Below are 16,147 nucleotides of genomic sequence, written 5' to 3' on the forward strand. Positions count from 1 at the left end.
ACTTCCGCCGCTGTCAAGGGCATCGAAAACTTACGTTAGCCGAACTTAGCTGCAGTTGTTCACACGTGTGTTTACAGTAGATCGATTTAAGCAACCGTTTTCGGTATCGACTCCGGTGGAAATGGACGGGTTCGGTTCAGACTTCTCCGCAGGAGGATCCGGCGGTAAAATGGACACCGGCGTCATCATGGAGCAGGTGAAGGTCCAGATCGCGGTGGCTAACGCGCAGGAACTGCTGCAGGTAAATCAACGGTGCTAAGCTAGCAAGACTAAGCTGAATCTTAGAAGGTGGAGGAGTGATGGTAACTGCAGTAAAGTTTAACAGGGATGGTATGAAAAACTTTATTAATCCTGGCATAACGTTACATAGAGATTAATACCATATTAATGAAGCAGTACTTATAGAAACATATTTTAAAAAGCTGCTGACACAATGTAACGTCCTAAACCCTGACTCGTTAACCAGATCTACCTTTAACCCAGTTTAACTCCCGAATTTCTCTGGGTATTTTCACAGCTATCAGTTATAAATTCAGCGTAATAACCGGTAACATTTTCATTCATGTTTCAGAGAATGACTGACAAATGCTTCAAGAAGTGCATAGGTAAACCTGGAAGCACGCTGGACAACTCTGAGCAGGTATGTGTTGAATCATAAAAGAAGATGAGAAGTGTGTTGGCAGAAGCTGAAAAACTGGTTCCAGTTTCTCAGACATAAGGATTTGCTGTTTTTCTTAATAATAAATTTAATATCTTTGGGGCTTAAAGTATCAGTCAGGCTCAAAAACAATTTGAATATGTCAGCCAAGTTCTGTGAAATTGTAATGGGCAGATTAACCATCATTTTCTAGATGAATGAATTGATTGGGGAAATAATTAGCACATTATCCTAATCCTTGAAAAAGATCCCACACTATTGAACAATTTGAGGATGAATCCTTAAAAGTTTTAACCTCACTGCTCCTCTCCTCACAGAAATGTATTGCCATGTGTATGGATCGGTATATGGATGCCTGGAACACCGTGTCCCGAACATACAACTCCAGATTACAGAGGGAAAGGGCTCGCATGTGAACATCCCCCTCTCCACCCTTCCCTTCCTCAGACCGCTGCTCACAGTGAGGAGGAGCACAGTGAGCCACTGGCGGTCACGAGCTGGGCACAGGTGTGTGTTGTGGAAGCAGCAGCACACCATCAACTACTGTCATCATACCTCACAGACAGGCCAAGGAGTAGCCTGTGGACTCTAGCCATAACAATGTCTCTGTGGACGTTTTCATTTTGCTCTGAGTAACCAAGTTTGATTAATTATGTTTTTGTGTTATAAATAATGAATTTTCTGGTTGACAAGTCAACCCACATTGTTAAAAGCTGCAGTGTGGATAGATAAATCCAAATCTCTGAATTGCCATTCGGAGTGAATGTGAAAGTGTTTGTCTGCACATGTTAGCCCTGTCTGTGCAGGCTGTTCCCCACCTCTTGCACATTACATGCTGGGATATACTCTAGCTCCCCCGTGCTCCTGAATAGGATAAGCAGTATAGAAAATAAATGTGACGTTGCAATGTGGCAGTCATAAATAAGCCAGCTGCAGCACCATGGCCTTTGTTTCTTGGCATATTTATAACAGCTTCAATAGAAACACTTTATTCAGCCTGGCGTCTTCCTGCCATCAAACTAAGCTTGAATGTTTCTTGTTTTCAATAGCCTGTATAATTAGGACACATGATACTGATTATTGTTAACAGGACTTGGATCTCTAAGTCACTACAATTTAAACTCCTTAAAACGCTCTCCGCAGTGTGCCCACATCTTTCAATGTGATTCTGCTCAGAGAGAGAGAGAGTCGATATTTGTGCCAATAGAATAAAGAGCACAACAGGAGCCCTAAAGGGGCGACACAGGCTTTCCTTAACATGCTGTTACTCTAAAAGACCAACTTAAAATCACCAGAAAGAATTGAGGAGCAACTTGGTGTTTTCACAACCGTGAACCTGACATTCACAAACCTCTAAACAGTCCGATATCAAAGTACGCCTGGAGAACAAAAGTGTTTTGTCTGACCTGTTTTCTAGTTGTCACTCTATATGCCGCCCTCCACAGTAGTGGGCTTGTTTCAGCAGGGTCTGCTTAGCTGTAGAGGGGGCACTGAACCTTTCTCAGTTATGTGTGCACGGTTTGTCAGATGTCTGGGAACCAGAATCCCTTTTTTTCCTTTCCTGCTGAGTTTTTGTAGGAGAGAGAACCAGAAAAGCATGTGAACATTATTTGCAGTCTGATTGGAGTTGTGAACATGAGCAAATGGAATGATTTTCATGAGAATAAAGCTTGTCAATCAGGTTCTTCTCTTAGGCACTCTTCTTGATGAGAAACATATCTATCAGTGGAACATGGCTACGAGTTTATCAAACTCAAGTCAAAAGGTGAATTCCCTTAAAAGCTGATTCCAACACCACTTTCTCATATAGAACTATTTTCTTCCCCCTAAAAACCCACCATCCAGTAGCAGTTATTACATCAGATCTTTGTCTTAGAAAAGACAGAAAAAAGGAGGAGATTTACCCATATATGAACCACATGTATTAAGAACCCCACACAAAATGAAAAAAACAAAACAAACATAACACCATGTACAGTAAGTTTACCAGTCAGGAAAATAAATAACTGAAATAAATACTTTGGATCGTGCATATTTCTAGCATTTTGTCTGCAAGCCACAGTTCAGGATTCTCCCTATTTCTTCAGTACGTGTTGAAATAGACCGGTGATTGCACAGTATGACAAACAGCACCCATGACCAACAGATCACGTAGGTCAATACTGTGGTATGTGAGTATGTGTGAGTGTGTGTGTGGCTTCTAACATGACTTAAGTCCTTGTACAGTACAATTTTCTGGAGAAATGTATGTGTATGTGATGTATCAAGAAAATCCACTATGTCAGCTGCTTTTCTGCCTCTTCAGAAAGGCAGGTATGTAGATATCCATTTCCTGACAGATGTCACTCGAGTGTAAACCCCTGGAAAACCTGTTCGCCCACATCCATGTCCCCAGCTGGTCACTCCTGCAATAAACCACTGGCCAGAGAGCTGACGACAAGTGAGCGGCCCTCCGGAGTCTCCCTGGATGATGGAGAAGGAAGGAGAGAAGGGAGAAAGATCAACAGTGCCACTATAATTTTGTCAGAAATGAAAATGACTGCAATGCTCTCAGGTAACCAGCTTATACAGGGGAATAAAACAATTGATTAAGGGGGAGTGTGGAAGAGAGAGAGAGCAAGACAGACACAGCAGGTACTAAGAGAATGTCACTTGGATCGCTGCTGAGATGCCAGGTGCTTTGACCGAGACAGGAATGCATGCGGTTTTCCTTACATAAGAAGATTACAGACAGGGAGTGGGTGAGAAGGGGGGCTCTGTATTTTTTAAGAGAGTAAAGTCTACTCTCTCCCATCAGATAAGCATCTCTCACAGAAGTGCTACAATGTTCCTGAGCAAGCAACACTTAGTTTTCTCCATCATGTCTGCACCATAATTATAACATCTGACAAGCACTTTCATACCACATTTTATTCATGTGCTTTAAAGTGCTTTACAGAGTAAAAGGCAACACTTATGTTTCTCTGACCTGGTTAACCATCCACTGTAAAAACATTTATCCGGGCCATGGCCCTGTTTCCCAGAGCCTCTCAGCACTAGTGTAATCTTGGTCCACAATCTTACTGTTCGGATAACGCCAAGACTGTACCAGCCAGATGTCCGGCTCATTTCCTGGATGAGTGAAGGTTATTTGTGCCACAAAGTATAATGTACAGGGTCTTACCAAACAGGTGTCCCTGCCTCCCTCCATGTAACCAGCACACATCATGTTAGGAGTCAGCACGTTTCCATAAGAGTGCTGGCAGTCTGCCTGGTCAATGATGCGGACTGCTGCTTTCTGCAGCAGGTTGGTCAATGAACCTGGTGAAAAGAATAATAATTATTTTTGTGTGTTATTCATTTTCACAGAGTTTCGCAAATCTGTTTTCCTGAGTCTTTAGAGTCGTAACAATGTGGAAGCTTTTCGTCCTCAATTCCACGAGGACAATGGTTTCCAGTCATCCAGTTTGTTTACAACACTATGCAGTTGTACGATGCTTTCTGGATGACTATGTCTCATGCAAGTGTTGCCTTCTCTCACCTCCCTCCCTCATGGATCCCCAGCCTGTGATGTAACACTCTGCATTCTTCAGGAAGTGGTGCACCGCTGAGGGGAGACAGACTGACTGGATGGTGTAGGACATGGGGGCCGGGACTGCCAACTCCAACAGAGCCACGTCATGGTCCATGTTGGTGCCATTGAAAGCTGGGTGAATGATGACCCTCTGGATGGGGATGACCATGGCTGCCATCCCAGAACGCAGCACGGATCCCAGGCTCACAGCCCAGTTAGAGGGGCTCGGGTCACTGTTGTTATAAATTTTATAAATGTAACTTGAAACTTTTTTTTTTTTATACAAGTGGGCTGTGATTTTTTGTAGTGCTAAAGCATGTAGTTTCAGTAAGTTGCTGTAGGATGATACTAGCCAAATACACAGTACCTTTTGAAGCAGTGCGCTGCTGTCAGTAACCATTTGCTATGAATGAGTGTGGCGCCACAGCGGTGAAGTCTCTGGTACTGTAGACTACCGATCCAAGGCCACTCCCCTCTTCGAGCTGTCACTCCACCTATGATCCTATGTGAGCCCAGCGCAGGACGCACACCACAGTCTGAAACATAAACACACCTCAGAAGTGTTTCCTTTTAATCACGTGTAGGCTACTCCATGTATTTGATATAAACATACCGCAGTTTGTCTCGTCTGCCTGGTTGGGGCAGTCAGGGACTCCATCACACTCTGGGTTTACCTTGCTGATGCAGGAGGTGGTGCTGCACTGGAAGTTTCCACTGCAGTTCAAGACTGGAAGACATGATGGGAAAAAGGTAGCTTGGATATTTGGATAAACACAAATTGTTTGAGTTCCACATTTGTGATATTTTATTTATAACTAACTTCATTCCATTACTCTGAGAAGAAGTGTGAGATTACCAGGTGGAGTTGGTGCAGATGACATGTCCATGGCTAAGGTCGCCTGCACTGGTGGATTATTAAAGTTCAGTCCTGTGACAGTAACTGGCACTGTGGGAACATACTGGGAATAATCCTGGACCAAGCTGGGATTTGTGTGGCTGAGAATCCAGTTGCGGAGCCTGGTGACGCGGGAATAAACCCCAGGTCTGTTGATCATGGCACAGCCCACACCCCAGCTCACCACCCCAGCCAGGAAGAACCTCCCAGGGGCCCCCTCACACACCAGAGGGCCCCCAGAGTCTCCCTGTAGGAAAAAAACACAAGACCCCTGATTTTCTGATGCAAAAGCTGATAACACAGCATGTCCCATACAAAGTGTCAAAGTGAAGTGAGCAGTCGAGGACAGGTCCTCACTCAGGAAGTATGTCATGCTTTGTCCTTGTCATTGTACCAACACACATCATCATGTTATACTGAGATTTTATAACAAAAACAACCTACAGGCCTCCATTTTTAGGGTGGGACCAATGTTAACATACAGTTTGGCCCTACTTATAGTTCCAAGACAGAAAAGAAAGACCAGATCATCAGTGTATGTATACAAACTCTGCCCCAAGACAAGGAAGTAATGTAAGAAAACGTAAGTTGATAGCTCATGCCATTGTAGTTACCTTATGTGAAGTGTTTTCATGGCTTCAGAAACAGCACTGACCTGACACGAGTCCACCTTGCCCTGCAGGAATCCGGCACACATCATGTTGTGAGTAACAGCACCTCTGTACACGGACGACTTGTTGCACAGCTTAGAGTCGATGATTTTCACCACCGCCTTCTGCAGCGTAGGAGGCACCTCAGCTAAACACATAGCACAGTATAGCACAGCTGAATTACTCATTACTCACACTCATTCATTTTTCTGCACACAGTCCTGCCCATTATTTCATTATAAGGACAAGATACAATGGCTTTCAAGAATATAAAGATATGCTGTAAATCTGGAACAACTACAGTGATAATGATATAAGACCAGATCATATGGGATTTAGGGTGTCGTAATGCAGTTAAATGTTACCTTTTTTCTGATTTTAAAGGTTGTATTATAGTCAATACAGTTTCTGATGCAGCCAAGGGGAAACAAACATAACATTCCTTGCCTTCTTTGGTCATTGCGTCCACATTAGTAATGATCTTATGCTCAGAATTATCTTATGGAAATATATTGTCTGAAGGCTTCAACAGTCACCCCCAAAATATCAACATATCATTGATGCCATGGCATTGATGATAACTCTTTCTGTATGACTCACATATGTCAGTTCATTCATTTTCATTCCAAATTGATTGATCTGATGTTGAGGTGTACTCACTGTTAAACTGGTTCAATGCGCCCCACCCCGACACCACGCAGCTCTGGCCCGGAGCAAAGATGTGAGACGGGGAGGGCAAGCAGACAGGCTGGATGTAAGAGCTGAAGGTGAGAGGGGTCTCCAGCTCCAGCACTGTTACATCATTGTCAGTATTCATGAGGTTGTAGTCTGGAGACACAACCAGTGACTTGATATTAATCATCTTGGACTCCGACTCCTCACCGCTCACCAGACTGGCCCCTACCAGGGCGGTCCAATCTCTGGGGTCATTGTCCCTTAGAACAGAAAAAAAAAACAGATGACATTACTTTTAAAATACACATGCAAGTCACTTAATGGCACAATTTACAGAAATCTAATTTATTTGACTGATTGATTAATTAAAATGCCCCTTAATTTTTGAATGCTGCTGTTATGCCACTGCTTGGGAGATTTATAAATAACTCCTCAGCGACTTGCTGCCTACCTCTCAAAGCAGTGTGCTGCACTGACCAGCCAGCGTTCGTTGATGATGGAGGCTCCACAGGTGTGGCGTCCATGGAGCCTAAGACTGACCTGCCACGGCAGCTCCCCCTCCCGAGCATCCTCACCTCCCACCACCCGACTCCCCATGGCAGGACGTGTACCGCAGGCTGAGGGGGAAAGTGCAGTCAATTACCTCAAATATGAGCAGTCAGTATATATACAGTACACAGTTTGTACTTTTATACCAAAAACAACCGAAAAAGAATTTGAGAAAATCGAACAATGAGGCTTAAAAGGACAGTGGTTAAATGGTCAAAATGGTAGTTTCAAGAGTCATTCACCACAACGAGCTTCATCGGATCCATCTGCACAGTCGGGGATGAAGTCACACTCTGGATTTAATTTGGTGACACACTCTCCATTGTCACAAGTGAACGTGTTGTCAGGACACCTGGCTGAAGAACCCAGACGATTGGAAAACGGATTAGATGGAGGTTGGAGGAGTGAATCAAAGAAATTAGAACAATTTTTAACGAGAAAATCCCAGACTGATGATTACTTGATCTCACTTAAGGTCCTTTTCCAAAATAAATACCTCTATCTCCAAATGAGGTGATTTTGATTTTTTTCAGAAAAATCAAGGGGGAGGATTTGTATGCACATTTGTACGCAGTTAATCAATCATTTAACACAGCTTACATTAATATGAAAAACAATTCTACTATTCTAAGCGGGTGTAAACACATACAGATTTACAGGTACCATTCTCACCAACTCACCTATCATCTCATCTCCAACAGCATAAAATGACTTCCCACTGGCACCTAGGAAGGAAAGGAAAGCAAAACATTAGATCCTGTGAAGTCTGTGGAGGTCACAGACAGTCAACTGATGACAGTGTAGTTTTTACTACCCAGTAAGATGATAGTGCTGATCTGTCCAAATTCTGGCACCTCTAGCAGTGTCCCGTGCATTACTGAGCTGAGCCCTGCTCTCAGCAAGTCCTGGACAAAACTGTCTGAATACTGCTGCACCTTGGAGACCGCGAAGACCAGTCTGAACGTCACCATCACGTCACCATTAATGTTACTGGAAGGAAGAGGAAGAACACAGTGTTGTTTGCTTAATCTCCTACACTCTTTTTCACTTAGAATAAATGATCTGCCTTAGTTTAGCTCTCACTTACCCATAGGCAACAATACTACAATCAATGTAGTGATGTGATATTGATGAGGCAGTGAAGACATTTTTAATCTGTAAGAAAGTAAAAATCCTTTTAAATCCTTTTTTTTCCCCTTTAGAGGAAATATTGACCTTTCATCAGTTACAGTCAAGACTAACCTTGGACTTTAAAACTGAGGACAGTACTATGGAGAAACCAGAGTTCTCATCCTGCAAAACAGGATCATACTTCAGACCCCTCAGCTCCACCGTCTCCATGAAATAGTGCTGCTCTTGCACCAGGTATGCTGGTAACAACAAAGGAGAAGTGGTTAACCCTTATTAAGAATTACAAATGAAAAGTATAGTCTGTGATTGTGGGGTAAATCGGACAGCACTGTTTGTGGACGCACCAATGAGCAGGCCTACAAAGACTCCGATAACTAGGAAGAAGAGGAGCAAGGCTATGACAGTGCTCCTGTAGCAGGCAGGGGAAGAAGACCACGGCCCTCCTCCTCCTCCTCCTCCTCCTCCATCCTTCTTCACCTCCATGTTGGATTCACAGCACCAACCTCACAGCTCACATTCCAGTGTCTCCAGTGTCATCATGCCCAACACACAAAATGATCCAGGCCTGATAAGAATACAGTGAAAACAGCTGTACTGTATGTCCTGAAAAGACATAATACTATAATATAAAAGTAGAATGACATGTCATTAATGGAGGTATAGGTAACACAGTCATGCAGTAGGCTGGGCTGGACACTGATCTAAATCAATTTCATAATGAAGATAAACATTTTCTCATGATATTAGTATATAGAATATGAAATATGCAAAATCACATTTATGCAAAACATGTAGCATAGAAACATGAACAGACTTGTGAGAAACTAACAAAATTCTTACATCATCTCTTGATATAAATAAATAAAAACTGTACTGAGTAATACAGAACTTCTGCCCACCCATATGTAGTAGCTTATAAATACTTAAATAAGTGATCCACAGACATGACTTTTGTCACTTACACAAACAATATTCTACATTAAGGGGTATGGTGTTCCTGAAAGAGATCCCACTTATTTGTGAAATGATCAAAACAATGACATTGTAACCAACTGTGGAGACACGTGGCTTAAAAGCAAATCCAGTTGTGTGCATCACATCAATAGAAAAAGAAAAATTAACCACACGCATCTGAGAAAAGGGTTATAGGCTACTGAAAAAAAGACATTAATCAGTAATTCTGTTCGGGAGCTGGCTGAGGTCTGCGAGGAGAAGACCAGGGTGGCCATGTTAAAAATCATTGCAATCATGTGGAGAAAGATCACAACAACGAAAAGACAAATAAAGAAAACTTTCCTTAACTTTTACAGATAACAAGATTTAAATGAATCAACGCCTGCGGTGAAGATATTCACTGCACCAGCCAATTACGCACAGTGACCGTAGGTGCTCCGCACTGTGGGACATTTAACAATACAGGCTTTATGTTCTGAAGCAAACTCACTCACCTCGTTCTTTCCTCTCTCATTCCTCTGAACACTGACATTCACGATATCCCGCAGTCCTCACTGCATGACCGGCTACACAGCTACATGGATGGAAGAAGACAAGGGACAGGACCGAGGGACCCGCTATTTGTTCCACCTGCCAAAGGGGCGTGCCGTGCCCGTCCCGCAGGTAACTAACCTGTTCAGTTTACTTTACTGTTGACTCGGCTTCTCAAAAATCCCCGACCGACCCTCCTCCCATCGGTCTTCATCCCTTTAGTTACACACCAATGTGTACAGGCATTTCCACTGTCACCTGAGAGATAGCCAGGTAAATAACACAGAGGCGGCACTCCTCTTTACGCAACGCGCGTCACAGAAAAGTAATGCCAGAAAAAAAAACTGGGCATAAAAAAAATCTACACGCTCTGCTGTGGAGCTCGGTACAGATTCCAGCTGCTGCCTGTCTGTGGCCCATTGACACAGTGACTGAGCATCAGAGGAGGAGCGAAGCCTCCTGGAATTATTCCTTTTGGCTGCAAGTCAAATATACAGTATACAACTATGTTGGATATTCACATATCTGAGTAATATTAAGTGAAATCTGGAGCCCAGCTCAGGATGTATTGTTCCTCAGAGAAATAATCTGAGGAGTAATTAGCCTCTGATTTAAAATAACAAATTTTATATAGTATTTTAACAAAAGTACATTTGTAACAGCCTACAGAGTCCATCCTGCCACCCACCCTAAAGAAACAATCCTAACAAAGTTTACTCTTCATTATTCCTCCACCCTGCTTGAAAACACTTTCAACTCAGAGCAGTTAATACCACAAATGCCTCTTTGTATGTGTGCAGAAAGGCTTGAATGGCTTATCTTCTCTCTCTCTCACACACACTCCCTTTATTCCTCTAAATGTGTTTAAAGATCAAGAGCTACTACAATTGTAATAAATTCAGAATCCCCCCCCCCATTTCACACTGAATCTGGCTTTAAGAAATGGAAGGACAGGGGCCCATTTACTTTAAGGACAAATACTAAACTCATTTCAACAACTTCAAGTCAAGAATTTAAATTTTCCGGCTGAAGATCATTATATCTAAAGTCAGGCATTATCTTTTCAGCTTTTTATAAGATGTGAGGACAAAAAGTTGAAAAAAAAAAAGAAAAAAAAAAAAAGATAATTTCAGGGTTTCATAGGGCACCGGAACATGATTTCAACAATAAAGCTTCAGAAAGTTAAAACTGACAGGAACTGGAATTGAATAGTTATTTTTAATAAATGGGAAGAAACATGCCTGTCTGGCCATGAATTAACCAAGAGTCCATATTGGATGGTTTGACTGGTCAAAACCAATATTTCAGAACTCCTGCCCTAATTGCTAAATATAGAAACTCTGTACAGGGTAACTGTACAGTGGGCAGACAGCTGGGCTGTTTGACTCAACACTGGAGCTCATTTATGCAAAACATGTGCAACGTTCAAAGTTCTCTCAATCACATAAAAAAAAAACAACAGTACTTTCTTATTCTGCCATCTCAGTTCTTCATCCAGACATCCTAAATGTACAACAAGGGAAAACAAACTTACAAGACCAAACATACATTTTCATTTTATTTTTTTATCAAAAACAACAAAAAGTAAAAAGTTTACTTATTCTGGATAAAAGGAAAACAGTACTGTTAACACTTCCCACACGTGTGGGCTCTTTACAACTCAAATCTTTGAAAATTTGCCCACCACAGACAGAAACAAAAGTGAAGTGCTTATAAATGTCCTTTTGCTGGTCAACTTATTATTTTTAACAACAGAAAATTGTCTTGTTGTATTCATTATTACTGTGATGATTAAAACAAATTAAAACAACAAAAACATCAAAATATGCAAGTGTGTGGATGGTTGTGTGTGTGTGTGCATCTGCAACTCATCAGGCAACAGACTGTGTGTGTGTTAGCCGTCCTGTTGCTGTATGAACGGGTTTGGTATGGCCTCCATGCCGTCCTGAGGACAGATTAGCACCACAGAGGTTCCTCTGCAGACCACCAGCCCCAGCTGCCTGGTGTCTTCTGTCAGCTTCAGCTGGTCATCTGGATCTGGATACACAAGGGTTACAGACACACAAGAATTTAAGTTTAAAGTGTCACATTATTTAAATCAGTCAGTTCTTACTGAATTGAAACTGAAATGCCGATACAAACACATGTCCAATTATGCCACTTGTGCAAGCTGATTCAAAACTGGGCTTCACAGGAAACCATCTGATATCTAATTCTGTATGAGTCACTATACTGTATGTGCCTCTCCCTTTTTCAGCCTTAATAAAAAACATATGTGGTGTGGCTGTTTGTGCGTATGATTATTTTATGTTCAAGGAACACTATGGACTCCCAAGTTGAATCTGTACCAAAGTGTTGTCTTACATATCAGAAAACGTACTGCACATACTATACCTCATAGGAGGTGACGTAAAAATCCAATTTCCTACAAAATCTGGTGTGAATATGAGGATTATCGGCCATAGTCAATACAGTTGAAAAAACCGCAGATGTTTAATTTAGCTGAACCTAGCCCAGGAGCATTTGTTGTATGTTATGCTTTCAATTAACCACAATGTTAACCACTTGTGCCATCAAGGGAACCATTACTGAGAAGAAGGATCATTCACATTTTATAATTTAATTTGATCAATTTCAGTCAGCAACATTTTTCCAAATTCGACATTGCTTTGTGAACATAAGCCCTTTATTTGGGCCAGTGGACGACGACAATTTAAAATTTCCTTGTCCACGAGCAGGCAACATTCATTACCCGTCATGAAAGTGCCATTGTCCTCTACATACATGGAAAACAGATCATGTATCAATGTCCTCTTTTGACTGGGAGACTAAACACAGCAATGGAACAGAACTGCCATATTCAGCACAGACATCATCGCCGGTGGTGTTGCTGCAGTATTTTCACACTTGTGTCAAAGTTCGATTCCCCTTTCACAGAGTGTTTCCCCTGGTCCTGCCCTCGGTGGCTGGGTCCAGGGGATAATTTAGGTTAATTATAGGATATGGTTCGGCACTGCAGAGATGACTTGTTTGGGTAAAGCTTAAAGCTGAGTTCAGGTTAAGGGAAACACAAATAAAAGGTAACATATTTTGACAAAACAACAGGTTACACATGTCGGTAGAGTTGTGTACTGTGTGCGGTTCTTTTTTTTCTGCCAGTCATCCAGCCAAGTTATGACATCCATCCATACAGTTTCTTTTCAATGTTTCTTTGTCCCAGCCAGCCATCTACTTTACATCCACTTACCACGCATATACTCGATTGTGCCGTCGAGCACCAGGTTCAGCAGAGGATCAAACCCTTTCAGGACACCGCTGGCTGAAAGGGAAACACACATTGTAAAGCTTGCATTAGTCAAGATCAAACAAAGCTCATACGTGTACCGTTGGCTTCTCTTTCCACTGGCTAGTTTGGTTAGCATTAGCCTACTAGCTGGATTAATCCACCTACCCTCTCGTCCTCCTTGAAACTTCACGCGAATCGGCTTGTCGATGTATTTTGACAAGTCGAAGATGCTCTCCTTTTTCTTCTTCTCTTTATCCTATACAGTGCAAGAGGACATTATTGTGAGTCACATGCGAGCTAACCGCACACAAACACTAACTTAGCCTGAGGTTAGCTCTGCCTGGCTAGTGAAGTTAGCAAATGCACCAGAAACGACATATATAATATATGGAGGAGCAGTTTTACGTCTCATGTCATGTTCGCCAAAACAATTACAGGCTAAGAATATACCCGAGAACGTTTACGGTCGCACAGGTGAAAATGTGTTTGAATGAAAAAGAAAACCATACGAACTCACCGCCATGTTAGCTGTGTGACACGGAAGTTAAACTTTGACCTCAGAAATGTTCCACCAATCAAATCGTTGAGCGCCTGTCGCTGACGTCATTGGTTTGTTGACTCTATTATTAATTTACTCAGAAAGAAAATGAGAAAGTTTAATGATGAAAAACTAGTGTTACATTGTAGGTCCTTGGCCTGCTTATGTTATAATTAGCACCTGTTTTCAAACTGACCTCCTTTCCCTTGTTGCCTACAGCCAACAGTCAGTCAGGGGGAAAGTCTATTAATACCACCAGCTGGTGTGTTGTAAACCAGAAGGAGGACGAGGCACTGCGTAGAGTATGGCTGGTGTGGTTGTTTGTTGTGACATGGCCCACAGAGCTGACGCTGAGCTGCCACCTCAGAGACTGACAGTTCTCTCTGAGCGGATAAACAGACTGGAGGAGGATGAATCCACTTTACATGTGAAACACTCTGAGCCTGATATCCCTGATGCTACTCCACGGGTAGAAGGTGAGAGTTTTTATGTCAGCCGCCAATGTCTGGCCCACCAGAGTCCCTACTTCAGGGCCCTGTTCTTCGGGTGTGGTGTAGAGAGCAGCAAAAGGAAAATTGAAATTAAAGGTTTGAGTCTGCGGCATTTCAGAGTCTTGATGGATCACAGCAGGACATCCAGACTGGCTTTGGACAGAGAAAATGTTCTGGGGATCCTTGAGACTGCAGACTTCCTCCAGCTTGAGCGAGCCAGGCTGCTGTGCTGCAAGTTCCTGGAGCGTGAGCTGCACCTCAGTAATTGTTTGGGAATGATGGCTTATGCCTGGCAGCTGGGCTGCACTCAGCTCTACATCGTGGCACGACAGGTGGTGCTCACACACTTTTCTGCTGTCGTTGCTGAAGAAGACTTCCTGTCCCTGTCTAAGGATACCATAGCAAATCTTCTTGCCAGCGATGACCTGACCATCCATAAAGATGATCTGGCCCTGGAAGCCACCCTACGTTGGGTGTCATTTGACCCTAAACGAGAAGAACACTTTTTGGAGCTCATTGAGCTCGTGAGGCCTGAGTCTCTCTCTTTACCGTTCATCACTCAACTTTTGACCAGAATGAAAAGCTCTGACCCTAGAGCCAAGCTCATTTGCATGCTGAATGAACATTTCCCAGCATCTTGGTCAATGGGCAAGTCAATGAGGAGGACCAGGGCCAGAGAAACCCTCTTTGTCCTGGGCGGACCTCACGATCAGGAGCAACAGCCACTGTACCAATTTCACCCGCTCAGTGGTAGATGGCAGAGCTGTGCACCTCTGCAGAGGAAGAACCTCACACAGTACTCAGTAGCTGCAGTAGGTAATGTTTGGGTAATGAGAATGATGATGTTCATGATGATGGAGATGAGTGCAGTAATGAAACTGATGATGAGTGAGAGGCTTAATGTGTATTTACAGGGTTTCATCAGTCAGTTTTCATATTAAAAGGCAAATGACCTAATGAAACATACTGAACATTCAAATTGTCATCTATTTTTTCACACTATATTTTGTTTATTTTCTCATTATGTAGGTGACAATGTGGTTGTGACAGGCGGTTACTTCCGGGACGTGCTGTGGTTCAGTGTGGACTGGGTCAGGGTATATGAATGTGGGAACCAGCGCTGGGTGGATGCGCCAGCCCTGCAGAAGTCCAGGCACAGCCACTGCTCCATAGGGCTGGACTCAGTACTGTATGTCCTGGGTGGTAGTATGGATGAAGGGGTTGTGGATGATGTAGAAAGGTTGGTCCTGGGGTCAAAGGAGGGTTGGGAGGAGGTCGAACCCATGGTTAGGGCTGTGGAGAGGGCAGCCACTGCTGCTCTGGCATCGTGTATCTACGTGGCGTGTGGCCTGGATGAAAACGGGGAGGTGTATAGTGGAATTCAGAGATATGTGGTGAAGGAGGATCAGTGGGATGTGGTCTCCTATTCTCCATTTCCACGGTGAGTGAATTTCCAGTAAAGTAATGACTTCTCAGCTCTTCTGTCACTTTAACGTTGTTAAAATTACATTTCTTTATTGTTCTATTGTTTCAAAATAAAGAGTTTAATTAGCAGGATAATTGGTTGCGAAAAAAAACTTCATCTTTTTTTAACTTATTCCTAGATATGACCTGGTTGCCACTGAGCTCAATGGTGCCCTCTACCTGTTTGGAGGCCAAACCTTGCGTTTTGACGTGGAGACAGACGAGTGGACTGTGCTGGAGGAGGAATCTCTGGACAGGAAGTTCTTCTGTGGCTGCACCACAGTCAGCGGGCAGATATACCTGGTCAGCGAGAGGAAGAGTAACAAAACATTCCCCAACATGGTGCTGATGGACCCTTACATAGACACTTGCATTGAGGTAGATGATGCCATACCCTGCCCTGTTCCCCTCAGAGGGTGTGTCACCATGAGAATGGTCATGTGATGGTGTGTGATGTGACTGAATGAAATGATTTTAATTTGCACTGCGTCACAATATGTGTGGTCATGTATACTAGACATGTCATTCTTGCCTTTAAGAGAACACAAATAACACGAACAGAACAGATTTTTATGTAAGAGGTTGTGATTTTTTTTTTGTTGAAATAAATGTAAAAATGAAAAGCTGTTTCATGAAAGCCTCAATGAAAAAATGGACTGAATAAACACTTATTCAAGACTTTTAAAACAGACAAAATAAGGCATTAGCTGTAATTTCTTCAGTAGAAGTAATTTATTAAAACTTCCAACACAATCAACAAAGCATCCGTGTA

General features: G+C 42.8%; 4 protein-coding genes across 4 annotated transcripts; 2 read left to right on the top strand and 2 right to left on the bottom strand.

Moving 5' to 3' along the window:
• Positions 1-2,340, top strand: timm13 (translocase of inner mitochondrial membrane 13). Its single transcript, XM_022738747.1, has 3 exons — positions 1-241; positions 572-640; positions 976-2,340. The coding sequence occupies exons 1-3, from the start codon at positions 122-124 to the stop codon at positions 1,072-1,074; spliced, it is 288 nt and encodes a 95-aa protein (XP_022594468.1). The 5' UTR covers positions 1-121; the 3' UTR covers positions 1,075-2,340.
• Positions 2,341-2,428: 88 nt separating this feature from the next.
• tmprss9 (transmembrane protease, serine 9) lies at positions 2,429-8,594 on the bottom strand. Its single transcript, XM_022760621.1, has 15 exons — positions 8,456-8,594; positions 8,223-8,350; positions 8,068-8,135; positions 7,795-7,970; positions 7,661-7,705; positions 7,223-7,336; positions 6,883-7,048; positions 6,417-6,691; positions 5,762-5,904; positions 5,068-5,353; positions 4,825-4,938; positions 4,579-4,747; positions 4,179-4,444; positions 3,822-3,958; positions 2,429-3,121 (listed from the first exon to the last, which is right to left on the bottom strand). The coding sequence occupies exons 1-15, from the start codon at positions 8,592-8,594 to the stop codon at positions 2,960-2,962; spliced, it is 2,388 nt and encodes a 795-aa protein (XP_022616342.1). The 3' UTR covers positions 2,429-2,959.
• A 2,541-nt stretch (positions 8,595-11,135) lies between these two features.
• Positions 11,136-13,500, bottom strand: lsm7 (LSM7 homolog, U6 small nuclear RNA and mRNA degradation associated). The gene is made up of 4 exons (XM_022770308.1): positions 13,400-13,500; positions 13,048-13,138; positions 12,844-12,915; positions 11,136-11,633 (listed from the first exon to the last, which is right to left on the bottom strand). The coding sequence occupies exons 1-4, from the start codon at positions 13,403-13,405 to the stop codon at positions 11,491-11,493; spliced, it is 312 nt and encodes a 103-aa protein (XP_022626029.1). The 5' UTR covers positions 13,406-13,500; the 3' UTR covers positions 11,136-11,490.
• A 224-nt stretch (positions 13,501-13,724) lies between these two features.
• LOC111232982 (kelch-like protein 23) lies at positions 13,725-16,011 on the top strand. Its single transcript, XM_022760737.1, has 3 exons — positions 13,725-14,727; positions 14,941-15,352; positions 15,516-16,011. The coding sequence occupies exons 1-3, from the start codon at positions 13,725-13,727 to the stop codon at positions 15,817-15,819; spliced, it is 1,719 nt and encodes a 572-aa protein (XP_022616458.1). The 3' UTR covers positions 15,820-16,011.
• The last annotated feature ends 136 nt before the right edge of the window (positions 16,012-16,147 follow it).

Source organism: Seriola dumerili, unplaced genomic scaffold (assembly GCF_002260705.1).
Source record: "Seriola dumerili isolate Sdu_G_001 unplaced genomic scaffold, Sdu_1.0 BDQW01000002.1, whole genome shotgun sequence".
NCBI lineage: Eukaryota > Metazoa > Chordata > Actinopteri > Carangiformes > Carangidae > Seriola > Seriola dumerili.